Source organism: Fusarium keratoplasticum, chromosome 5 (assembly GCF_025433545.1).
Source record: "Fusarium keratoplasticum isolate Fu6.1 chromosome 5, whole genome shotgun sequence".
In the NCBI taxonomy this organism is placed as follows: domain Eukaryota; kingdom Fungi; phylum Ascomycota; class Sordariomycetes; order Hypocreales; family Nectriaceae; genus Fusarium; species Fusarium keratoplasticum.
Window position 1 is genome coordinate 3070332 of NC_070533.1, and position 24489 is coordinate 3094820.

The 24489-nt window shown below is 51.4% G+C and overlaps 7 protein-coding genes and 2 pseudogenes across 9 annotated transcripts, besides 2 other annotated features; 2 read left to right on the forward strand and 7 right to left on the reverse strand.

Annotated features, from left to right (window-relative positions):
• The first annotated feature begins 1620 nt into the window (after positions 1-1620).
• Positions 1621-3341, forward strand: NCS57_00757800 (annotated as a pseudogene). Its single transcript has 4 exons — positions 1621-2454; positions 2507-2783; positions 2841-2949; positions 3005-3341.
• Positions 1621-3341: a sequence feature.
• Positions 3342-4195: 854 nt separating this feature from the next.
• NCS57_00757900 (Cellular nucleic acid-binding protein) lies at positions 4196-6077 on the reverse strand (the record flags this gene model as incomplete). The annotated part of the gene is made up of 8 exons (XM_053057423.1): positions 5333-6077; positions 4976-4995; positions 4892-4926; positions 4822-4835; positions 4749-4763; positions 4576-4697; positions 4394-4526; positions 4196-4344 (listed from the first exon to the last, which is right to left on the reverse strand). The coding sequence occupies exons 1-8, from the start codon at positions 5367-5369 to the stop codon at positions 4196-4198; spliced, it is 525 nt and encodes a 174-aa protein (XP_052913618.1). The 5' UTR covers positions 5370-6077.
• A 1298-nt stretch (positions 6078-7375) lies between these two features.
• NCS57_00758000 (TauD domain-containing protein) lies at positions 7376-8898 on the reverse strand (the record flags this gene model as incomplete). Its single annotated transcript, XM_053057424.1, has 8 exons — positions 7376-7484; positions 7540-7566; positions 7633-7711; positions 7768-7889; positions 7943-8206; positions 8263-8429; positions 8479-8588; positions 8652-8898. The coding sequence occupies 8 exons, from the start codon at positions 8896-8898 to the stop codon at positions 7376-7378; spliced, it is 1125 nt and encodes a 374-aa protein (XP_052913619.1).
• Positions 8899-11321: 2423 nt separating this feature from the next.
• Positions 11322-13543, forward strand: NCS57_00758100 (uncharacterized protein; the record flags this gene model as incomplete). The annotated part of the gene is made up of 10 exons (XM_053057425.1): positions 11322-11660; positions 11708-11843; positions 11897-11991; positions 12040-12177; positions 12235-12762; positions 12821-12989; positions 13039-13117; positions 13172-13236; positions 13289-13416; positions 13472-13543. 10 exons carry the CDS (start codon positions 11322-11324, stop codon positions 13541-13543), a joined length of 1749 nt encoding a protein of 582 aa, XP_052913620.1.
• Positions 13544-13904: 361 nt separating this feature from the next.
• On the reverse strand, positions 13905-15872 carry NCS57_00758200 (HET domain-containing protein; the record flags this gene model as incomplete). The annotated part of the gene is made up of 1 exon (XM_053057426.1): positions 13905-15872. The coding sequence occupies one exon, from the start codon at positions 15870-15872 to the stop codon at positions 13905-13907; it is 1968 nt and encodes a 655-aa protein (XP_052913621.1).
• Positions 15873-15899: 27 nt separating this feature from the next.
• NCS57_00758300 (HET domain-containing protein) lies at positions 15900-17039 on the reverse strand (the record flags this gene model as incomplete). Its single annotated transcript, XM_053057427.1, has 1 exon — positions 15900-17039. One exon carries the CDS (start codon positions 17037-17039, stop codon positions 15900-15902), a length of 1140 nt encoding a protein of 379 aa, XP_052913622.1.
• Positions 17040-17841: 802 nt separating this feature from the next.
• NCS57_00758400 lies at positions 17842-19456 on the reverse strand (annotated as a pseudogene). The gene is made up of 3 exons: positions 19131-19456; positions 18554-19071; positions 17842-18485 (listed from the first exon to the last, which is right to left on the reverse strand).
• Positions 17842-19456: a sequence feature.
• A 1020-nt stretch (positions 19457-20476) lies between these two features.
• NCS57_00758500 (uncharacterized protein) lies at positions 20477-21631 on the reverse strand (the record flags this gene model as incomplete). The annotated part of the gene is made up of 1 exon (XM_053057428.1): positions 20477-21631. The coding sequence occupies exon 1, from the start codon at positions 21566-21568 to the stop codon at positions 20477-20479; it is 1092 nt and encodes a 363-aa protein (XP_052913623.1). The 5' UTR covers positions 21569-21631.
• A 661-nt stretch (positions 21632-22292) lies between these two features.
• NCS57_00758600 (Aldedh domain-containing protein) lies at positions 22293-24032 on the reverse strand (the record flags this gene model as incomplete). The annotated part of the gene is made up of 6 exons (XM_053057429.1): positions 22293-22372; positions 22421-23372; positions 23431-23495; positions 23545-23689; positions 23752-23837; positions 23888-24032. The coding sequence occupies 6 exons, from the start codon at positions 24030-24032 to the stop codon at positions 22293-22295; spliced, it is 1473 nt and encodes a 490-aa protein (XP_052913624.1).
• Positions 24033-24489: the final 457 nt, after the last annotated feature.

The following is a 24489-nucleotide window of genomic DNA, read 5'->3' on the forward strand; positions in this document are numbered from 1 at the left end:
ACAGACTCCAACATCGATCCTACCGATTCCCTTCAAATCCGGACCGGGCCGGGCTCCTACTGTAAGCCAAGATATATCTAAAAGCAATGCCGGAGTGAGACAGCACCGAGTGGAGCGATCTACACGAATCACTGGCATCGCGCACATATCGATTTGGTTCCCGGTACCTGCTAGTTCATATGCAAGTGCCTCAGTCACCATGGAACCCGACATGCGCTCCAACCGTCTGTTGTTCGCATGCTGTGCGTTGAAGTCGGCGACAGTGAGGCTGGCTCCCCGCGTTTGGCCATCTTCAAATCTGGGCCTGCTTTAGCGCTGAGGCGGGATTTCCAAGGGTCCAGAGTTCCTCTCGCGCATGATCGAGGCTCTGGGAGTTGGGGTGTTGCAGGGCAATCCTCGTCTGAGACCGTAAGCCGCATGAGCTGAATAGAGCCACACGGCGGTCTAGGTATCCCAAGACACGGCTAAGTAACACTCACTCCCGGCTCCCAAATGCGCCAGAAATCTTAAAGGGGTTTTGTACCAAGTTGGTTTGAATGAATGGCTTTTTTCGGCCGTATTTGTAACGATAAATATGTCCTCTCGTTTCAGCGGCTAATGGTGCTCTCCAACTCTGTAGACAACCTCAAGTTGAGAAGTAGAGTGAGCTCATAATATCTGAGCAATACCGTCTTTTACCCAAGAGATTTCTTTATCTTATTTGAAGGTCTCAAAGTGACAATAACCTTGTCGCGACTTTTGTTGCTGACGGTGGTTTGTACACCTAATGCGTTTTCGTCTCTCCGACTAGGGCGCAAGAACTGTTTGTTTGGCGATCGTTGAACTCCTGTTGGTGCGGGCACGGTGAATGCACAATACCCTCCGGACGTCTTGACCTCATGGGTGCTCAATTCTTTAAATCCTGTTAAAGTTAAGTTGCTATGATCTCTTTAGACAACTTGAGGCGAGTAAAGACCACTGTGTCCGGTCTGGGCCTGCTTCAAAGGTTAGAGGAGTGGATGGTGATAAGCAACAGTGGAGGCTCGCAATCCATGCTTCAAGCTTCAAGCTTCACTCGAATAATCGAGGCTATCTATGCTATCGTTAGGTACTGTAGTAATGCGGATGAGGCAGGATCTGTTCCTCCGAATCTAATGCGCCGTCAATTGATGCTTTCTCTTGAAGAGCAGGCTTTCTGGAGAACAAGCGGTCTCGACGTCAGCCATCCTTGGACCGCGATTTCCCAAGGTCCTCGGACCCAGAGAACAAAAAAACAGCCGAGGAATTGACTCAGGGTGAAACCAACAATCGCCCTCTCCTCCTCAATCATCGTCCCATCATGTGCAGGCCCAGCCTTCGGCCCCGCCCCCGCAAAATGGAAGTGAGCCCCGTCCGGACCAATCAGACGTCTCCTATTGTCACCCCTTTGCTGGGGAACCCACAAAGAGGGTCCGCTTTGTTCGGAGCCGAGGCTCGACGTCAGCCAGGCCAGGGAGAGAGCCGGCTGGGCATGATTTAAAAATCTGGGGTCGAACGTAGATTTTGTTGTTATTGTTTACCCAGATCTAGATCCTATTCCGTCTTGCAAACTCTCTCCCCTTTTTTTGTATTGTTTGAAGCGCTTCTTTGCTAGACGTGTAGATTATCTCAGCCATGAGTCCTCCTACAGATACCTTCTCCCGCGAGGAGGTCCGCTCGCACACGACGGAGGACTCCCTCTGGTGCATCATCGATAGCAAGGTCTACGACCTCACCGACTTCGTCGACGCCCACCCCGGCGGCGAGACCGTCCTCCGCCAGGTCGCCGGCCAGGATGCCACCGCTGCCTTCTACAACCTGCACCGACACGAGGTCCTGACGAGGAACGAGCGCCTCGTCGTTGGCACCATTGAGGGCGAGAAGCCCCAGGTCATCACCCCGCAGCCCGGTGACCTCAGCAAGGTGCCCTATGCGGAGCCTCTGTGGCTCGCGCCGCCGTTCCGCTCACCCTACTACAGCGACAGTCATAAGCGCCTGCAGCGCAAGCTGAGAGAGTTTGTCGATAGCGAGCTATACAAGGAGGCGCAGGAGTGCGAGGCGACAGGGCGGTACATCAGCCAGCAGATGATTGATCGCATGAGCGAGTTGGGAATCTTGCACATGCGACTCGGTCCCGGCAAGCATCTCCACGGGGTTGAGCTTATGGGCGGAGCAGTCAAGGGCGAGGAGTTTGACTACTTCCACGACTTGATTGTGGGACAAGAGCTGGCCAGGGCCATGGCTAGAGGCTTTGCCGATGGCAACATGGCTGGCATGACCATTGGCTTGACGGCAGTCCTTCAGTTTGCGCACGATGAGGCTTGGAAGAACAAGATCGCCCAGGAGGTCTTTAGCGGCAAGAAGAAGCTGTGCCTTGCAATCACCGAGGCGTTTGCCGGTTCAGACGTTGCTGGACTGCGAACCACGGCCGAAAAGACCCCTGATGGAAAGCACTATGTATGATGCCCCTCCGCGCCTATTCAAACGTAACGTATCTAACGCAAGACAGATTGTCAACGGAACAAAGAAGTGGATCACCAACGGCTGTTGGGCAGATTACTTTGTGACGGGTGTTCGAACCGACAAGGGCTTGAGCGTCGTCCTCATCGAGCGCGGAGAGGGCGTCGAGACCAAGGCCATCAAGACATCCTACTCTCCCGCCGCTGGTACGGCCTACGTGACATTCGAAAATGTCAAGGTCCCAGTAGAGAACCTGCTTGGTCAGGAGAACAAGGGCATCCACGTCATCCTCAGCAACTTCAACCACGAGCGATGGATGATGGTTTGTAAGTCTTATTCTCAAACCCCCGATATCCAAGACCTGAGCTGACAATTCCCAACAGGTGGCAGTCTTCGCATGTCGCGATCTATCGTCGAGGAGTGTCTCAAGTGGTCGAACCAGCGCCAGGTTTTTGGCAAGCAGCTCATTGACCAGCCCGTCATCCGCCAAAAGTGAGTTCGCCTATGACAGTCTTCTAGACTTATTTCTGATCTAACACCTTTCCAGGCTCGCCAAGATGATTGCGTTGGTCGAGGCCAATCAGTCCTGGCTCGAAACCATCACCTACCAGATGTGCCACATGCCCTACAAGCAGCAGGCACAGCACCTTGCAGGCCCCATTGGTCTGCTCAAGATGAGCGCGACTCGCGCTGCCCACGAGATTGCCGACGAGGCTGTGCAAATTTGGGGCGGCCGAGGCCTCACACAAACCGGCATGGGCAAGTTCATCGAGATGTTCCACCGAACATACAAGTTCGACGCCATCCTCGGAGGCGCGGAAGAGGTGTTGGGCGATCTGGGTGTAAGGCAGGCCATGCGAAACTTCCCCAAGGCCATGTTGTAAGGTTGTCTCCGGGGATGGGTTTCCGATTCTCGCCTGTATTTATAATGCCACCAAGCGTTTTGTATTCGACCCAGATTCCGACAGTCGTATCCTGAAGTTCTATGTCGTAGTCCGAAGTTGGTAATCGAAAGCGTCATCGTGACTCTTCTCTGTGATGAGTCGACAACCAAGTCGACGATCGTTGCACCAGCGCAAGCCCCGACAGACCAGACAGCCAGCACGGCTGACCTTGCCCAGGTCTGTCAATGTCCCTCGCTGACCGGCAACAAATTCACTTGCCAAGCTGAACTCCAGCCACGGCCTACACCCCCCTGACTGCTGAGGCAGGGGCAAAGGTCGACAACACCAAGACACGTAAACAGTCACACCAGGTTCAATCTCCCGTCAACATCGGGATCAACACAATTCATCTCGTCCTGACTACCAAAGGAGCACACCCTGCGCTCTCAGCTTGGGCTCTCCACCAGCGGCAAGTAGCCACAGCGTCGGGGACGCCGGGCCCTCGCTCGCAAGCCGCCATGTTTTTGATCTCGTCACTCATCACCCGTCACCATCCGTCTCTCTCCTCAAAGTCGAGTCGTCTGCGTGGTCGAAGTCGTTCATTATGGGACGAAATCCAATGCTGACATGTTCCAATCGAGGCCGGGTACCGCCAGCCTTATCGAGATTTGCGTAATGGTTGTTTTCCGTAAAGCCGCCATTTTTGCCGTGATGATCATTAACGTCATGCGAGAAGATGAACTTTTGTCAAAATGCTGAGAATGAACAAAGAAAATAAAATCGTCCGTGGGTATCAAGGAGTCGCCACGTCAACCCTCTCCCATCGTGAATCCGGGAGGACACGAGTCGCCATTTTAGTTGTTGGGGCACTGAGCCTGGACGTGACCAGCCTGCTGGCACTTGTAGCAGATCTTCTCGCCACCAGCAGACTCCTTGGGGCAGTCGCGGGAGTAGTGACCAGACTCGCCACAGTTGTAGCACTTCATGCCGTTGACGCACTCACCTACACTTTTGTTAGCTAGAATCCGCGTGTTTGGAGAGGGTGACCATACGAGACATGTGGCCGTAACCACCGCAAGAGTAGCAGGTCTTGCCGGCACCACCGCCGAAGCCACCGCTGCCACCGTAGGAGTTGCCGAAGGAGGCCTTGGTGCAGTTGCGGGCAATGTGACCGAGCTCACCACACTACGGTCTGGTTAGTGAAGAAATGCAGGCGATAACGATAAAGACATACCTTGTAGCACTCAGTGGCCTGTCCGCTGCCACCGCTCATGGGGCAATCGCGGGAGATGTGGCCGGGCTGGCCGCACTTGTAGCAGGACTTGTTGTCCTTCATGGGCTCAGAGCAGTCGCGGCCTAATATCATGGGTTAGTTCAAGTCTGGCTGAATAGCGACAGAATGCGTACTCATGTGGCCCTCGCCTATTCACAAAACAAGTTAGCTCTCGATGTTCCAGACTGAAGGTTCACTCCATCTTACCACCGCAGTTGTAGCTAGGGAATGACAGTTAGCAGGAGAAATAGATATGGGATAGGTGATGGCTTCTTACCACTTAGCAGGTCCCTTGGTAGGGCAGTCACGGGCCTAAATGAACAGTGAGTAGATTGCAATGACGCGAAACCGCAGGTCATACCTGGTGGCCAGTAGAGCCGCCTGTGTCGAAGTTAGCATATGTTCTAGAACGTCTCTGGCATGAACAGCGAGGGAGAGTGAAGTCGGCGCTTTGACCCGTATCTCAAGAGGTCAATGAGCCCTCGCCAAGCCGGCACAGCGGCCATGAGATGGCACAGAACCGACCAGAGAAATATCAATGGGCACGTCAAGCTACTCTGACACCTCTCACGCCAGTGCAAGCAAACCGCTAGACACACGAAACGCTCAATGCGAAATCGTGGATGACGGGCTGTCGCAAAGTGTGAGGGGCGCTGAGGGGCGGCTCAGTCACGAGGGAAGTTGTGTAAATGGCTGTCAGAAGGGCTATCGCACTCACAAGAGTAGCAGGCACCACGAGGCTGCTGGTAATCCATTTTGATGAGTTGAGAAGTGTAGTGTGAGGAGGTTTTCTGAGAGTTCAAGTTAGCAACGGAAGCCAGCTGCTTGTTGAAATTGCTTTTCAGCGTCAAGAGGATGGCTTGAGCTAGTGCGGTCAGCAGCCCCCGAGATCCGATAGAGGCAAAAGATTGGCGAGGGGTTGATGAGTGGTGACGGAAGAGGGGGAGGGGCTTTTCTGGGGGAGTCAGGGAACAAGCAGACCGCCCGCAATCTTGATGAGAAAGAGTTCAGAAGGCGCACTCGAGGTATGCAGCCGACTCGCAATGCGTCTCGTCTCGTGGGAATGACGGTGCAGTAACGGTGAGATTGGATGCAGAGAGCGTTTCGATAACGGTTGAGTCTCTACCGACAGGCCTGGCCAGGACCACAGCCCAGTATTGTGCCCACTCTGAGAACGCCGCGGAAGCTGAAAAAGGCAGGCGGGGGCGGGGTGCAGAGATTTCCAGCAAACTTCTCCAGCAGCTCGAGTATTCGAGGGCCAGGGCCGCGATGATGGATGTGAAGAGGATGAGATGGAGGGCAGTGGTGCGGGCGGAAAGGTGGACTTTTTGACACGACGAGCAGAGAAATAGAGAGCGCCTACCTGTGAGTATCTTGCGAGGGATGCGCAAGAAAGGGCGATGGAGGATATTGAAAAGATTCGTGGTGATGTGCGTGCGGTGCGGGAGAAGAGAGAATGTCTTGACGCGCTTGTCGAGTCGAGGTTTTCTGCAGGTGCGGGCCCTCTTGTGGTTGATGTACCTGACCCAGGCAGCTTCCAGAGTGGAGGAGCTTGGGCCTGGCCCAGTGCAAAATTCGCCGCTGCCCACTCTCAGCTCGACCGAGGCCCTCGCTTGTAGGGCATAAATCGTTGGCCCTCCCGCTGCAGCTCGTCCCTTGCAGCGCATCCATGCCTCCACTACTAGCATGGAGGTTGACACTGTGCGATCACCCGACCAGCTCCTGGTCAATCATTGGCAATCTCAGTCATGCTGGGCGGTGGGAGGACCTGTCTCTACCCGAAGGAGCAGGTTCAGATATATTAACTTAGAATTGCTCGTTGGTCCAGTTTGTTCTATCGTCATATGCATCTCATCCAAGTCGGACGAGGACGACGTCAGTTGAGCAAGGGTCTTGGCTTGACTTGTCTATTTGGCTGTGAGACGAGCCATGCCGTCCAAGTTGGCAGTTGTACAAGCACTTCTTGTAGTAGGACAAGCCCTGCTCAGGGGATACAAAGATGCTGCATCATTCAGTAAGCGTTGTCCGATATCAACGTGGACTGTTCCCCGCCATAGCTCTCTTGATGTTGTGGGCTTGACTTGAGCTGGTATTTGGGCCGAGGCACCTGCCTCTGAGCGCGCACACACAACACGAGCATGAGGACTACTAAAGAGACCTCTAACTACCTGACCTAGCCAATCATGAATAGATGGGTACGGATGTTGTGGTGGTCCATCTTCGCATTGAAAACAGCTGTATCCATTGCCGCTTAGCTTCCTGACATCTCACATTGGATCTCTGCTCCAATCTATGTTAGCTGCACTGTACGACGCACGCATCGTTGTAACGTGATGAGAATGCGGTTGCCCTAACGATGCACAATCAAACGAGATCTCGAAGGAAAGCGCGTTGCACAGATGGGGCAAGCGGGGGTCACTAAACCACTCCTGGCTTAACCCCCTGATCATCCCAACGTCGTGGAATTTTCGCGGCCAGCAAGAGGACCAAACGAAACATTGTTGACTTGGGCATTCAGGGGCTCATCCTTTGCCATGTCATCTGTGTGACCTGGAGGTGTGACACGATGTAGCTCCTTTTGTCGAGGCGTGGATTTTTGGAATAGCATCTCACTCAAGGCACAAGATAAGGCTGGCACACGATTGCAACTCCTCGACACCCATGGCCGATTTAACGAAATTGCTTCGAAAAGGATATACATTCCAAGTTTAAATGAAAAATGTTTATTCTGGAGGAACGAACTATGTCTCTGGCTGGCAGTTCACTGGGCAACCCCGAGTGCCTCCCTTCGCGACTTTGAAGCTGGGTCAAAGTACGGCCTCTCTCCAAGTGACACGACACGGTTTCCTTGGCGCTTCCCGATGTAGTCACTTGTGTCCTTAATCAGCATGCTGTGTCTCGATATGATCGGAAAATTGGACTTACTTAGTAGCAGTGTGAAACACAGAACGGCTGCGTGACACACCTGATTAGTTTCCCAACTCGACGACGACCGAAATCTTGCAAGGGTTTACTTACTTGTCCCAGATGGCCAGATCATTCTTGCCCCAGCGGAATCGAACTTGGAGGTCGTGGTTCTCCGTGATGAGTTGACGGACTTGGCGGTGAGCAGGCGGACGGCACCAGAGTGAGGTGGGTTTAGTTTTGACTTACAGTAGTTCTTGAGAATCTCACTCTCCGTCTCGGTCACGCCATTGATATGCCCAGCTGTAAGCTGGTGGCCAGCAGCAAACAAGCTCTTCCATCCCGTAACAGGGTTCGTCCGGATCACGGGACTATATGCGTCAGTGATTCAGCCCATTTCGCCTGACAGCCTTCTAGCACATACTGTTCAGCCTTAAAGTCAAGGCCCGTGTTCTCAGGAGAGCCACGGTTGTCATCGATCAATTCCTGGCCGAATTCATTCTTGACACGCACAAAGTTGGGCTGATGATGCGTCGCTGTGAGGCTCTCGGCCAGCTTCTGAATGGGCGGCGACAGACGGTCGTACAGCTCGTAGCCACTGGCCCACAGAGTATCGCCCCCAACGTCCTCGGGGGGCTGGATAATCTTCAGGATAGCGTAGTCGGAGGGAATGTTCTCGAACGTGATGCTGAATTCTGCTATTAGGATTTTGATTTGGTGACTCGCACACGGGGTGCCACTTACTCTGCATGCCAGCCTTCTCCAGCCAGGCTCCTCGACAAGGAAGAGAAGCGATCCTTGTAGAACTTTCGGTTCTGTTCAGATGAGATAACCGAAACCTCGTCGTCGAGCTTGCCATTTTCGTCGACGGCGATACCACGCTTGCTGTTGGAGAGAGCATGTCGGTGGAGCTACCTACTAGTGAGTCTCTCTTCAGGAACATATTCATACAAGTCTCACCTTGGAAGTCTCAGGCTTTCCTGTCAGTTCGCCGAGTCTCTGACCAAGATACTTCTGATCTTCAATGTTGATTTCCTGGTTGCGGAAGAAAACGACACCTCGCTGAGAAACTGCACTTCTGTTAGCACACCCCTTTTGCGCGTTGGCGATAAGGGACGTGGAACGAAACGTACTAAGCACCGCCAGGTCTCTGAGCTTGGTGTCATCCTTGAGAATCTCACTAAGCTGCAGCTTGGGGAATTCTCGGCCGATTACGGCAGTGACATCAAACTGCTCCTCGGAGTCGAGGCTGCCGGAGTAGGTGAGAGGACCGTCCAGACGCGAGGCGCTGCTGCTCTTGGTGCCAACAATGGTCTTGGTGACCGGCTGGACTGCCGGGGCAGTTGTTTGAACATCGATTTCGGCAGCGGGAGGAGACATTGTTCTTATGAAATTGTTTGTTTATCAAGGTATGGGCTTATTATCACTGGGTTTTCAAAGTGTTTGGGGTCACTGCTGAGGTGCTGTGGTTTGCATCCCCTCGAGAAGGGGATAAACTCCGTATCTTTATACCTAGCTGAAAAGCAGCATCCCTATCTATCAGCACTATCAAGAATACGTCCGAGTACCCCGCGCAGTATTGATTCGTCAGCATCACACGCGGAAGATGAGGTGCGAGGTCTCTCGGTTTGCGTCAGGAGGTGTAGTGCGTTACCATGAGCCATCCAATATGCATTAGTTACTTCCTAAACACGAGACTAGATTCTGTCAAAAAGAACAAGCTGAGGTCGCGATTTAATCCAGCAAGTTATGGTTGTGTGCCACCCTCCTTTGAAGATGCATCACCTCATCTTGCGCCATGTTGGCCACATATCACTTCGAGTCCCAGGTACACCATGGACCACCTCGGTTGAAACGCATAGCAATGTGTTTGCTTGATTATTGTACACCTGTACAGCTAATGTGATCCTTGAAAGTATCGGGATATCGGCCAATACTTTTTCAAGTTGCATTAGAGACTGTAGACTTGAAGGGAGACTAGCTTGCAGAGCGACAGCTGATAAATCAAGTCAATTAAGAAAAGAACTTGGCATGAAACCGTCGTCCACTTACCAGGTCTATTTTAGTTAAGTAATTCGTCTCATTTTCATCCTAGATACCCATAGACAGCCGCGGTAGTTCTGGCGTCTCCCGTGACTCGGCCAAGCATACCGCCCTTAAGCGAATACCCCTTCCCTCTAGGATTCCAGAGCAATGTCTTCTCACTGTATCGGACTGTCGGGAATATGTACGACCGATTCTGCTCGCCACCGGGGCCGAGCCCGAAGGTACCGACCGGCCGGAAACCGGTCTGCTAGCAGATGCCACATGGAGCGTTGATGGCAACATCGCGGGGTCAGTTTACAGAAGCAGGCCCTCTTGCATCTGCCAAGCTTGAAGCTCTCGGCTATCTTCTAACATGACACCTGTTAGCGTTTAATCATGCTTAGTCTGTATGGTGCAAAGGCTGGGAGTTTGAGCTCTGATAACCCCCACGCCGTCAAGGATATCACAGGATTCGCCGAATTGAGTTGGGAACATACATATCCGAAGCTACCCCATGGGTTCGGTAAATGGCCCCGTTCAGTGATTGGCGTCTTGGCAATATCGCAAGATGTCATGAAACGCACGTCGAGATGTCGATCCGTTGCGCCATCGCCTCGAGTACCTCGACTTTGGAGTGACCTCTGTCAGTCTTTACTCGAATTTCGGTGGCAGTTAAGCCTCGCGATACCACTAAGTCGACAAAAGAGAACTTGTTATTGTGTACCCTTTTTGTTTGCAACCATGTTAAGTTGCGAATTGCGGCTGACCCAAGGTATCGAGGGGGTTGGAATAAGAGGTCATACTAAAATGGTGTTGCGCCATCCAAACCCACACTTGGGCAACGAGATTGAGCCAATCCCCAGGGTTCTATTCGCAATACAACCTTATCGTTACATTGGGATACAATCCAAGCGAGGAGACAAATCGAGAAATACTTCGGCTACGATCATAGCCGTGGATGTTCCTCAGAGGGTTCAAGTTCTCAACGGTGTGCACTCTAAGCGATTTCGTGCGAGGCAGACTCGCTCCTTTACACGACGCTTGAAAAGTGCTATTCCCTTAATGTCTGTGGCCCAGACTAGAGCTCAACATTGCACATGGAGTAGGATTAAGCTTGATTCATGGCGTTCTCTAGAGCGTGTGCCCCCACCCGGGGAGCTTCGGTAGTCACCCCGGCTTCACACTACCCCTGTGCGATGAGGAGTGGCCATCTCCTCGGGGTGTGGTTGCTTTGGAACTGTCTCATGGCGGCTGAACCAATAATTTGGTCTCTGATTGCGCCTGCTTGGCAACCGAGTGGCAACGACGCGGTTATCTCGAGCTGGCTTCGCCAAGACCATAGTTACGGAAAGATTTCCAAACATGGGTAGCATAACCATACATCTCGAGGCAGAGCCCAGTCCAAGGCCTCATCCCGTCATATCGCCATGCATCGCATAATATGAGCTGTCCGTCTTGTTCCCAGAATGTGACCTGAAGTCCCAATGATTGCGTTATCCTTGGCCTTCTCAGTCCCGGTACTCGTCTCCCGTCAACCTCACACTCGGTCTCGGGCTGAGTTGGGCTATCCCGGCATCTCTGGTGAGCTATGGCGAGATCAAGCCCATCCTGTCGTAATCTAATCCTCGTCTCGTCGGAACAATAGCAAGGCTCGTCGGCCGAGACCCGTTACCGGCTTGTTGGAACTTGGAATCGTTATTTAATCTCTCGTCCGCTGCCCTGTCGATCGATTTCTACAACGCCAGATCTCAACATCCCCTCAAGAAACACAGCAGAGAATGGCCATTACGGAGAAAAGTGACGACTCCTCGTCGGGCAAGCCCGAGACTGTTGTGGCTTACGATAACGCAGCCAACAACTCTCAGTCTGAAGAGGATATCCAGGCTGCGAGGGCACGCATTCTCGAGCAGCAGGAGCTTCAAAAGACTGAGCCTCCTGTTCTTCCAATCACGACTCTCTTCCGAGGCAAGAAGTTTCATCCTCAGTTGGAAGAGATTGCCACCCAGCCATCTGTGTATGATGATCCCGCGCTCGCCAAGTACTTTCACCCGACCGAAAAGTACGAGAACTTGCATCGCTTCGACCCGTCTGCGAGATGGACTTGGGCAGAAGAGCTTGTAGGTAACAAGTTTGACATGGCTACTCTCAGACTAACACTACACAGCCTCTGATCAACAAACTTGATTGGAAGATCACGGCTTGGGCCTGTGTTGCATTCTTTGCTTTGGACCTGGATAGAGGAAATCTCAGCCAGGCCAACACTGACAACTTTCTGGATGATCTCGGTTTGAGCACTAATGGTAAGACTACCTCGAATCAGCTTAGAGGAGGTTGTTTAACTGATCAAAACTAGATTTCAACTTGGGAAATACTGTGTTCAGACTTTCGTTCTTGTGCGCCGAACTGCCTTCTCAGCTTATCAGCAAGAAGTTGGGACCTGATCGATGGGTATGATTGCCAAGCCCTTTGTTTGTAGTATTGCTAACCTGCTTCTAGATTCCAACGATTATGTGCCTCTGGAGTGTTGTTGCAGCTTCTCAGTTCTGGCTGAGTGGTAGAACCAGTTTCTTGGTTTGTCGTGTTCTGTTAGGACTCCTTCAGGGAGGTTTTATCCCCGATGTGATCCTGTACTTGGTATGTTGGACCTGGTTGTGGAACCCAACAGGCTTGACTCTAATGGTGGTTTTCTAGTCGTACTTCTTCAAGGGCACAGAGCTGCCCTTCCGCCTGGCCCTATTCTGGACAAGTCTACGAGTCACCGACATTGTTGCCCCGATCTTGGCCTTTGGACTTCTGCGCCTCCGTGGTCTTCATGGCCAAGAGGGCTGGAGATGGCTTTTCCTTCTTGAAGGCATCCTCACCTTGACAGTCGGCATCTGGTCCTGGTTCACCATGGTTGCCTCCCCAACTCAAACCAAGTCCTGGTGGAACAAGAAGGGATGGTTCGACGAGCGCGAGGAGATTATCATGGTCAACCGCATCCTCAGGGACGACCCCTCCAAGGGCGACATGCATAACCGACAGGCCGTGGACTTTAAGCTGCTCTGGAAGTCTCTGTGCGACTACGACTTGTGGCCGATGTACATCATTGGCCTTACGTTCCTGATTCCCACTGGACCTCCTGATGCGTATCTGACTTTAACTCTTCGGAACATCGGCTTTTCGACTTTTGATTCAAATCTGCTCACTATTCCGACTCAGGTTCTGGGTGCCATTACTGTAAGAATCTCTCTGTCAGCACCTTACTTGGGAACGCCATGCTAATGTGGTTGTGTAGATGCTGGTCGTGACGTACTTTTCCGAGATTTGGAACGAAAGATCGCTGATGGGTGTTTTCGCACAAATCTGGGTTCTTCCCACCCTGATCGCCCTCTTGACCTTGCCAGACTCTGTTGGCTCATGGGCCAAGTTTGCAGTGCTGACTGTGTTGCTATCGTATCCGTCAAGTGAGTTTGAGGAATTTCAAAACAATGCTCTGGTCTAACTTGGAGACAGCACACGCTATTCAGGTCGGTTGGTGTAGCCGAAACTCCAACACTGTCCGAACAAGAACTGTTTCTGCTGCTTTATACAAGTGAGAAGATTCGATCAACTGTTCCAACGTTTCTGATGCTAATGTCTCTCAAAGCATGTTTGTCCAAGTTGGAGGAATCGTTCACGCAAACATCTACCGAGCCGATGATAGACCCCATTGTGAGTTTCCAGAAGCATCAACTTGTCGTTGGCCACTTAACTGACTGCCTAGACCGCCGTGGCAACAAACAACTCACGGCTATTTGCGCTGCTAATATTATCATCTATCTGATTGCCAAGGGTTACTACATCTGGCGCAACAAGCAGAGAGACCGCGCATGGAATGCCCTGAGCAAGGATGTAAGTCATGGTTGAACACATCCTACATGTATATGGAAGGTTAACACTTACACAGGAACAAATTCACTACCTCGAAACTACAACGGATGCTGGAAGCAAACGCAAGGATTTCCGTTTTGCTCATTGAGTCAAATTGCTCGCAGGTACTATTACTATTCACGCTGGCCGGCCGCACAAGGACTCATGAAACCAAAATAAGGTGAGATATACCTAGTTAGCTAGCATGCAGTGAATACTGTTTCGGGCCCTGCATGGTAGGAGGTGACCAGCAATTCAGAGAATGAAGCCACACACTACCAATTCCCTATATTGCACACAAAGTCTATTCATAGCATGCTCAGTAGTCAAGCCTCTTTGAAGGGAATCTGACTATATCCTCATCCAAACCCAAGTATCGGGAAAAACAGAAACGAAACCTTTGTCAAAACAAGGACCATCCTCAAAGCCAACTAGCATAGGTAGATAGATACAAAAGTGACACGATGGCCTCACCAAAGAAAATTCGTAACATCATGGTTAGAGGCGTAACACATTGCAGTTTCGCCTTTGCGGTTCTCGGTCTTGCGATTCGCCCCATGCGTTAACAAGAGCTTGACCACGGCCACATTGCCCGACCTGGCGGCACACATCAGGGGGGTTTCGTTGGTGTATGACATAACCTCAACGTCTGCACCGCTCTCGAGGAGCATCCGCGCTACTGCAACGCTGTCGCAGGTGGAATAGAGCGAAGCCTGGATCAGGGGAGAGAAGCCGCGGCCACCGAGGTTTGGGCAGGCGCCGCTTGAGAGTAGCAGGCGCACGACGCCTTCGTGGTTCAGCCGAGCAGCGTCGTAGAGCACTGTCCTACTACACCCACCACTCTCCCAGCTATGTACTACGCTGTCGGGATTGGCGCCGTGATCCAGCAGGAGTTTAACCATCTCCTCGTGCCCGTTGAGGGTGGCACACCATAGTGGACATAGGGTGTAGTCGTGGGCTTGCCTCCACTGTGATTGTTGCTCCGGCATATCTGATTCGTGTCGGCCGACTTCGTAACCCAGCCCAATGCTCTCAACCCTTTGTTCGAGTTGAGTCTTCCAGTCTTGCCCACATGGCTCAGGCAGCATCGCCTTGACGATCTCGTCACAACCTTGTTTAGCAGCAAAGCCAAAGAGCAGGCCTCCGTTCCACGCAGAGTTTACGTCTGCGTCGTTTTCCAGTAGTAACTTTGCCATGATTAGATCCCTATTGATGGCTGCGACGACAAGGTGGAACGGTCGGAGGACCGCTTCTGTGTCCTCTGTTGCCTCCAACAGAATCCTGACAATATCAGAGTGCCCATTCTCGACAGCATCGTGTATAACAGCATAGATATCATCGTCTGCCAAAGCACTATGGGACCTCTTCTCAAGCAGCAGCTTGAGGATGCCCGCATGCCCTCCCTGGGTAGCACGTTTCAGAACGCAAACGGGAGCACCATGATCGAGGAGCAACTTGACAACACTCTCATGGCCGGCCTCGCACGCATAGTCTAGGGCCGACCGATGGGTGCGAGGCTTGCTTTCTATGCGGACCTTCGTATTGATAGCGGCGCCGCTTTCAAGAAGCAACCTCACTATAGCGTCGTGGCCATTGATCGCCGCTTCCATGAGCGCCGTGCGATCGTAGCCACTCCTCGGATTTGTCTCCGCTCCAAAATAGAGCAATTCTTTCACGATGGGAGCATATCCCTTGGAAGACGCTACACGTAGGGGCGAGCGGCCGTCTCTCCCTGGGGATTCTAAATCGGTGCCTTGTTGGATCAGTAACCTGGCAATCCCTTCGTATCCTTTTGAGGCAGCATGCCAGAGAGCAGTCGTCCCGTCACGACCCTTGCAGCAAGCATCAAACCAGCTGGTTTCGAGTAGCAGCTTGACGATAGCTTCATGCCCGTTGGCCGCTGCCCACCAAAGAGCCGTGTTGTCTAGATCGTCCTCCTGATCCGGATGAACCTTTCCTGAGCTGAGTAGTAGGCGAACCACGGATTCATGCCCATCCTGAGCGGCATCAGAGAGAATTGTCGCATAATTTTCAGTTGTAAGATGCTCTCGGATATCCCTCCTAGCCAAGAGCTGACTTAGTAGAGTCTCATGGCCGCTACATGCCGCTACCGACAGCAAGTCACTGGGACTAGAGTGGATGTCTGTCCGAGCTAGAAGCTGCCACACAACCCCTTCATGTCCTCTTTTTGTAGCATAGATAATCGGCGATAGCTCGTGATGTCTCCCCGGGTTGATATCGACGTCGCGTTGGTCCAGCAGCAGTCTAACAATGCCCTCCTGTCCAGCCTCTGCCGCGAGAGCCAATGGGGTGCGCCTGCAATTATCTTTGAAATCTAACTGGACGTTGGGGAGAGCCAGGAGCCGCTTCACATCAGCTTCACGGCCTTGAACAATGGCGAGCCAGAGTTGCTTTTGCTCTTCATGCTCCGTGTCCATGTGTTGGTCAAACCTTCCACCAGTCAACTATTTGCCAGCTAATCGCGATCGATCATCTTGAGCCTTCTCGTCTAAAGCCCCTTTGGGTCGTTGACTCCGACCTCGCAACCTGATGCACAAGCTTCTGGTTGGATATTGCGCAGGTCTGAATTTTTTCAGGTTGATCAGGTCGAATTGTTCGCTCTTGCATCTCTCAAAATGTTCCATCGTCAGAAATGAGTCCCGCAGATAGATCGCAACCAGTTTGTCCGGATCGCCAACCTCGGTGCAGGAGAGGACAGCAAGGCCGGTGCCCCTATCACCCAAGCCAATGAAGGGAAGGTCCAGGTGGACTCCCTTGTTCGTAAGGGTGAAGGGACTGTTGTACGGCATGAAGGGATTCCAGGGAATGATGTTGCCAGAGTCTTTGAATGCAGCTGGGCTAACAGCGAGAAGCCCGCCACGACCGTTTGGATACTTCCATGCGAAGAGACTGTGATCGTCTGAGACTCTCATGATTTCCTCTTGGAGCCTGATAAAGGCCCTTTCTCCCTCCCCATAAAGCAGTGGCATGTTGATGCCGAAGATTCCCATCAGACAATAGGCAAGGTCTTCTCTCCTTGTGGTCCTTCGATCTGCTGCCCATGACATTCTCTGGGCAACACTGGCGGCCTCTAGATCTTGGTCCCCCGAAAGGATGGCTTTGGGTATTCTAGTGCGTTCTGATATGACTTGATCAAGTGTTGCTTTGGTGCCTAGCTCTTCCCATGTCTGGCTGAGGAAAATCATTGACGAGGGGGCAATCAGCTCTTGCAACGTCCACCCTCTAGTGAACCACTTGCTTTTGGGGAGCCCAGCTAAATCGGAGACATCTGCAAGAAAGGCGTAGCACACTGTGGCTTCCTGGTACCAGTGGTACATAGAGTTGATGGCCTCGGACAACTCGGCGCTGCTGGTCTTGTCGATGCAGCAAGTGTCCAGCCAGACGTAGTCGAATCCATTCTTGCGGGCCATAGAGCAACTGTCCTTGACCTTTGCCCAACCTTTTTTGCTTGTCGCCCTACCAGGCTCCATGTCCTGGAAAGTGACCTCCTCTGCCTCCCAGGTGTGGGACAGAATGGCGTACGAAGGGATTTTGTCATCGTCGAATGACTCGACCACGATGGTTTGCGTATTGAGGAGGCGCATGTTTGCTGAGTGAGTGAAGTGAGCGCCACAAGCAATCTGAAGATTCTGGCAAAAAATTCGAGTCAGTTTGACATAGAGAGGTTGAAAATAAACAATCTTTGGGGGAGGAGGGTCATTTCAGGCTCTCCGCTGCACAGCCTCATGCAACCGAGTGAGGCTGCCTGTAGGAGCACAGGCTTAAGCGCCGCGTTGCGTTTGGGATGAATCTGGCCTGAGAAATTCCATCATCTGAAGGCTGAAGGCTACAGGCACGCCGGTTAAGAAATAAACGAGACACCGGAACGGCAGAGAGTATTAACTAACTCATCTAAGATTTAATAAATGATTTCCTATAAGTATAATAAAATTATAAGAAATATATCATAATAGTAATAATACCTTAGAGCTCTCTTGTTTATTTTTATTTCTTTTATTAACTATGTTTAGAGAAGGATACACTAACGTTAATATATTTGTGCTGGTGTCTTGACGTTTCCTTGACCCGGGTGACAGGGTATCATAGTTACCGAACGGTCATATGTCAATGCAAAATGATAGCTCTAACGATCTGTATAGAGTCATCATAAATAAAACAAGTTCTCGTTTCGCTCAATTTGAGCGTCCCAAATTTTCCAAAGCTGAGTCATCTAGTAGTTGTTTCCTTTCACAAACAAAAATGAGAAGGTGAACAATATGAATTTCAGTTCAACAGATATTCTGGCTTAGATATCGCTCCATTACACCACATGCCATAGCCACGCTGTGGCTCTCACCTGACCGATATAGAGCGATGTAGGCAAGCGCTTCTTCATAGAGCCTTACCGGCTACAATCTGTGCCTCAGTTATTGGGTCGAAAACCAACCTTCGAAGGGCTAAATGGCGATGAATAGAGAAGCGGTTGAAACTCGTCCCATTTCCGTCAGCTTCAGTGAAGGGGATCCTCTCGATAGCAAGTGGTCGTCTCGAGGCAACTCTAGTCCACGCCCTAACTATCTTGGGCATCAAAACAAACTGGGTTCCAATGCTGCGCCAGGTGATTGCGGCTTGGTGGCTGTCTTGGGTATAACGGAACAAAAATCCAAATCCAGGACCTGAATTCCATATCTCTAGAATCCGGATCCGAGGTAGCTTCATTGCTGCCAGAGCAGCAATGATCAGGAAATCTATCACAACCTTTTGCCCCGCGTGGGGACGAAGATGTTGTATCCTGAGGGCGAGGTGCTGCAGCTTCGATTTTTTTTCATTCTTCTTGCCGTGGTCAAGATGCCACAGGAACTTGAAACAATCGAACACCAAAGGAGGTGAGAACTCGGTAAAGCGATGGCATGATGTTGCCATACGTCGCGCTAAACCCTCGCCTGCCTTGGGAGCGGACGCGTACTTGCACGAGTCCCACCTCGAGCTCTGGTCGAGGGAGAAGCCCTTGACGCTGGAGGGGAGTGCGGGTATCAGGCAAGTTTGTAGATCTGGCTTCAGATGTTAGTCTCACGCTGACTTCTTTTCTCAACTAGAAAGTCTCCCAGCTATGACGTACCGTTGAAAAAATCAAGCTCGTTTTTCGCCGTCTGGCCTCTCCATCTGTGCAAATAAAACGACTCCAGGACTATGAAGCTTTCGCGGAGGAGTGTGGCAATGGACTCGGGGGCAATCCCCCTGAAGAATGATCGGCGTAGAACGAGTCCCTTTACTATCGGGACACGTGGGAGATTGTTTGTCGAATCTGTGCCCCTATTCTGTCTTTGGGAGAGAAGCTCAAGCGGTGTCCCTCGCAGTCGCCGGGCCGCACCACGCCTGACACTGCGTGGTACGGCGATAGATGTGACACTCGCTGCCCTTTTGTCCCGGAGATATTCCCAAAAAGATGGCAAGTCCTCGAGGTCCTCTTTAAATCGTATTGGGTAGTCGTCGTGGACTTCTGCCTCGGAGGGGTGGAATATCTGGTCGCTGGGCGAATGCGCGTTGATCTCTAGCGTGAGACCTCCACGAGTCCCTTTCCACGTTGACAGCGAGTTGAGCAGAACTGCCATGTCGGACGTAAAGGTACGGTTATTCCTATTTGTCCAAGTGTCAGCAGCACCGCCTGCAAGTCTAGGAGATGAAACGTGAGTTACTCTTTGATGTTTGTTGCGCTCTCAGGCTTGTCGTAGATACGCTTGGTGTATTCAGCAAGCCTGATGCGCAGGTGCAGATTCCTTATGTAGCTTAGCCTAACGACATTCTCCCCTCGAACGGCTTTGGAAAATACGGGCAGGTCTGGAGAGGCAAGAGCTATGCGCCGAAAGGTCTCCCTCTCAAAGAAGGATTGCCACTCTCGGGACACAGTGGCCAGAGAAGACGCTCTGACGGTTTCTTTGCCTTTAACAATGCATCTTAGGATCAACAGACGAACCTCGGGGGCCAGGGAGTTCCAGAAATATCGGGTGGTAGAGGACCTCATCGCTACAAAGATTAGAGTTGATCAGGTTGATACCGGTATGTATTAATGACTGTGTATTTTGCTGTTGTGGCTGATGGCTTCTTGTCATCATTGCAGGCAATAATAAAGAGGACAGTGGTGATGTGTTGGGTGTCTGGCAATCAAATGAGACCAGAGGCCAAGTTTATATTTGAACAGACTTGGGCAGGGTTGGTTGAGTCAGCATAACTCTTGAGTGGATGCAGAGAGAGAGGTTATATTAGACAAGGTTTAAGGAACGCACGTCGTTGCATGGGCGGTATTATTAAATGCTGCCAATATGTGCTTTCAGAAAGGCCATGACTGTGAATGTGTTACAACGTCTAGGTACGTCAAAGTATAAAAAAGATAAGCGCAGTGGAGAATTACGCAAAAAGTTAACCCCTGGCGAGGATCGAACTCGCAATCTTCTGATAATCTCAGTAGAAGTCAGACGCCTTAGCCATTAGGCCACAGGGGCCACTGATCACGATTGGAGAAAAATCAGCTTGTGAAGCAATTCCAGCGATGGAGGGCAAGCGTGAGTTGCTCCATTTCGTAGCTGTCAAACCATATACAAGTAAAGAATCTCGCTGACTCGCATGGCACATATTTCTTTCCCATTTCCACTTCTTGAGGCAAACATTTATAGTGGAGAGCGAATGTGGGTTACTATTCACCTTGGAAAGGTGTCGTTGCTGATGGTTGACAAGGTCATCCTGGCCTGCAGGTTCCTATTATTCACAATCTTGATAGAGCCTGGCATTATTTCGAGATTTGCTTTCTGAATTATGAAAGAAAAGTAGTTCAAGACGTTCAATATGTTGAACGGATACATGGGATGCTTGCACGGGCCACATGGTAAAAGCGTCTGGGTTAGTATTGAGACTTGGGGTCTTTCTTCTTGAAGGTCTGAATAGTGAAATCTGGATCTGAAAGTTTGGTCCCATTCTACCAAAGGTTTGTCTATCTAATAATCGGTTTGCTCGTCAAAATCAGTAAGCACTCGTGGATTATATCCCTTTATACAGAACGCGCTAGAGCTTGCATCTCTACCATCGCATACTCCGACTTCTGAGATGGACCGTGTCCCTCTCTATCCGTCCTAAAGCCCGCCAACTCGTAAATCAAGATGCCTCTTGCAAAGAGTGCACTCGCCAGTAACCGGAGTACCACAATAGCCGAGTCTCTAACGCTAAGGAAAACCAAACTTGATAGAATAATGGTTCCGTAGAATGCCTGCAGGGCCGTTCCCACGTATAGCAGTGAGATCAATACCAAGAACCATCCAGTTTCCTTTGTGTCACTCTTGACTTCCAATCTGCTCTGCCAAGGCGTGGGTGTGAGTTCGTTCCAGAGCCACCTCCATTCGCTGCTGCGGAGGCTAATATCATCTTTTCCCTCCACTTTGATGCGCAATCTCGCGACGAGATACCCAACGAGGTGGATAGCGACCGAAGCAGCAGTCCATATAGCAGGCAGAAAGTCGTTTGCTGGGGCAAAGGTGCAGACGGCCCAGACGCTGAGTTGGTAGGCCAGGTAGGCATTATTTGCTACAGAGGCACAGGCTATGAAGTACTCGACTGCAGATACAGCCCGAGGTGCCCAGAATGAGTGAGGGTTTCCAAAATTTGTTCTGAAAGGGTCTGTTCCCATCTTGGCGATGAAGTCTTCATATTCCGTTGCTGATAGAGGACGCACTCCGGAACTTGACATGGCAAGCAGCAGCGCAAGCCCAGGACGGCGAAAGGCCAAGACAGCAGTGTCGACATAAGACGCGCTCAAAAGTTGCAGCACCGCCGGAGCAAGACCGAGAATGACAGTGGAGGCGGCGAGCTCAGCCTTGCGAAACTCGGGCGTTGTCCTGAGGATGCAGTCGATGACCTGGTATCCGACCTGGGGTCTTGTCACAGATCGGTTTCGGTAGTTGGTTATCTCTGCTGCGCAGTCATTTTTGAGTTGCTCTTTGATGAGGTAGTCCCAGGCTGGAAAAAAGTGCTCATATTGTGCAAACGACCGGGTGAGTGCAGTTGCAGGGGTGACGTGAAAACAAAGGATGATGAGAACTACAAACAAGAGGCCTAAACGGCCAGCATGTAGTGTAGGGCGAGGCATTTTGGTCTGGTCTGTCTTTGCGGTAGAAACCCTCAGGTACGGACGGCTGTGATGGGCGACGCGATATATATGCCGGCGTCGAAACCCGACGGGTTTTGAGTGAGCGATGCATGCAACTTATCTTGGCTGAGCAACCGGTCGGATTGCCTTTTACGTACCGGGAATTGTCCCAACCCCGTCAATCTTTTCTTCTTTTGCTGCATGGGGCTTGAATCCTGCGGGTTATCGATCCCTGTCTCTGTGACCAGACATGCAGGCTACGAGTCCATCACGCCTTACAAGGCAAAGCCTGCTGCAAGGAGTTACTAGTTATCTCCATATGCCGTGAGGGTATTTCCTTCTCGTAAAGATAAGTCATGTTCTATACAGCATTGATATTTACAAAACTCAAGCCCCTCCGACCCGAACATTGCACTACGCTCCATGCACTCTAATCAGGGCTGTCAGAAAAGCCCATGCCACGCTTGTGATAGCGTCGCGGGCGGTTCGGGGCGCAAGCGCTGGCCCCCAATCCAACCCCCCCAAAACTGCAGCCGCTTTTCCATAAATAGAGGCGAAAAGACGGCAAGACGGCACATGAGTCACGCTGCGGATATCAAGAATGGCCCCGTGAGGAGATCGGGGCTCGCAGATCGATATTAAATGGCAGTAGGTGACAATTTGCTCCAGACACTCACTGTGTCGATTGTTCTTCAACCCTAAACACAGGCAAGCCTAGGGTGAATTATCCCCTCAACGCAACAGACTTCAACTGGGTCCAGTCAAGCATAGCTTCTTTGCCATTCTCAAGACCTTGGCCGCTCTCTAGAGAAAAATTAGCATTAAAACTCTCAAGAGAAAACCTAGACTTACGCTTCCATCCGCCCATAGGAACACTTGGGTGATAACCACCAGCTCCGTTCACCTTGACACTTCCAGCCTCAAGCTTATGAGCAAACCGCAATGCTCGTTTCATGTCAGCCGTCCAGATAGAAGCCGCGAGTCCGTACTCGGTGTCGTTTGCCAGTTTCAAAACCTCATCATCGGTGGAAAACCTGACAACGACAAGCACGGGTCCAAAGATTTCTTCCCTGAGAACTCGAGCATCGGGTGCTGGATCGACAAAGATTGTCGGCTCAACGTAACAACCTTGTTCCCCAACGGCATTTCCACCGGTAATGAGTTTTGCTTCTGCTTTTCCAGACTCGATGTATGAAAGAACGACGTCTTTCTGGCGGTGATGGTACAGGGGCGAGGAGTACGTGCTCGCCGCCGTAGGATCACCACCTAGAGTTTTCGCATGACCTTCAACCATGTCCTTCACCTTTCCAATGAAATCTTCAGCGATAGACTCATGGACATACAGCCTGGTTGGAAGAGCGCATCCCTGGCCGTTCATCAAGAGAAACAAGGTCGCAGCCGGCAGTGCTGCCTCCAAATTGGCGTCTGGAAACACAATGATGGGAGACTTGCCCCCAAGCTCCAAGGTGACGCTCTTGAGGTTTGACTTTGCCGCAGCAATTTGGATGAGCTTACCCACACCGATGCTTCCCGTGAAGCTGATCTTGCGGATATCCATGTGCGAGGAGAGGGCGTTGCCGGCTTCTGCACCGCCAACCAGGCAGTTCATGGCGCCAGGAGGAATGCCGGCTTCAATGGTAAGAGATGTCATGAATAGGGTTGAGAAGGGGTTTGTTTCGCTAGTCTTGATAATAATGGAGTTGCCACAGGCGAGTGCAGGCGCCGCTTTCATTGCAAGAGTGACAATGACTCCGTTGAAGGGACAAATGCCTGCGCAGATTCCCCATGGTTGACGGAGAGTGTACTGCTGCAAGTTAAAAATGACACGAAACCCCACGGGGGAGCAAGATGTAGTAACCTACTCTGATGGAATCCTCATCCGCAGCCATGACTTCACTATCGAACTTGTCGATCATGTTGCCATAGTCTAGGACACTTGTTAACCCTGAACCCTTCGTTACCTGGTGGCTTCTTACAGGTGAATAGGTCGGCGGCGGCGCCAATCTCGAAGCCACAAAAACCAGCGTCCTTTCCAGTGAGCACTGCCTCCAACCAGTGAAGCTGCTCTCGATTCTGTCGGATGAGATTGCCGTACTCGACAAGGGCATCACGACGGGCGTCCTATATTTTTGGTTCATGAGAAAAGCTCATCAATACTTTCATGATTTAGAATAGTAACTCACATTACTCATGGCCTGCCAAAGGGCAAGGCCTTTCTGAGAGGATTCGACAGCGAGATCAACGTCTCGAGCATTTGACCACTGAAGTTCTGATAGATGTCAGCTTTGCCACATACCGTCCCACTTAAGTCGTCCGAACCGTTCGTGAGGATTTGGTCATTGACCGAAGAAATAAGGGTATGCTTCTCATCGCCGGTGCTGTCCACGAACTCGCCGCCGATGAAGGCACGGGTGGGGAGAGGGAAGCGGGAGGTATCGAAGACGGGGACTTGAAAGGAAGTCATGGTTGAAGAATAGTCTTTGAGTTTTGTCTGATAGTTTGTAGATTTGAAAGGGTTTGTGAAGGGCTTTATAGTGGCGCAGGAAACAGGCATCTGTTAAACGCCTAGTCTATTACTCCGTAGCCCAGGTGTCTGTCACAACAGTGCCCCCTTTCACCTACTAGAGCCTGGCGTATCCCAAACCACACCTAACTCTAAAGAAATGCAAAACTCCCCCTGAAAGTACGAGAGCGCAGCTTTCGTTTACTCGTCTTCTGCCCAATCGGTGGCAAGTCGGCGGAGCGCCGGCGGAGGAACGGAGGAGGGACGGAGGAAGGCGGAGGAGCCCGTTCGGCAATTCCAAACCTGTCAATTCGGATACCGGCAGATGGAAGAAATACGACTTACTCTTAGAGTGTCAGTCGTTATGTTAATGGATAAAATCAAGACGGGTACAAATACCTGGACTGGCAACTGTACA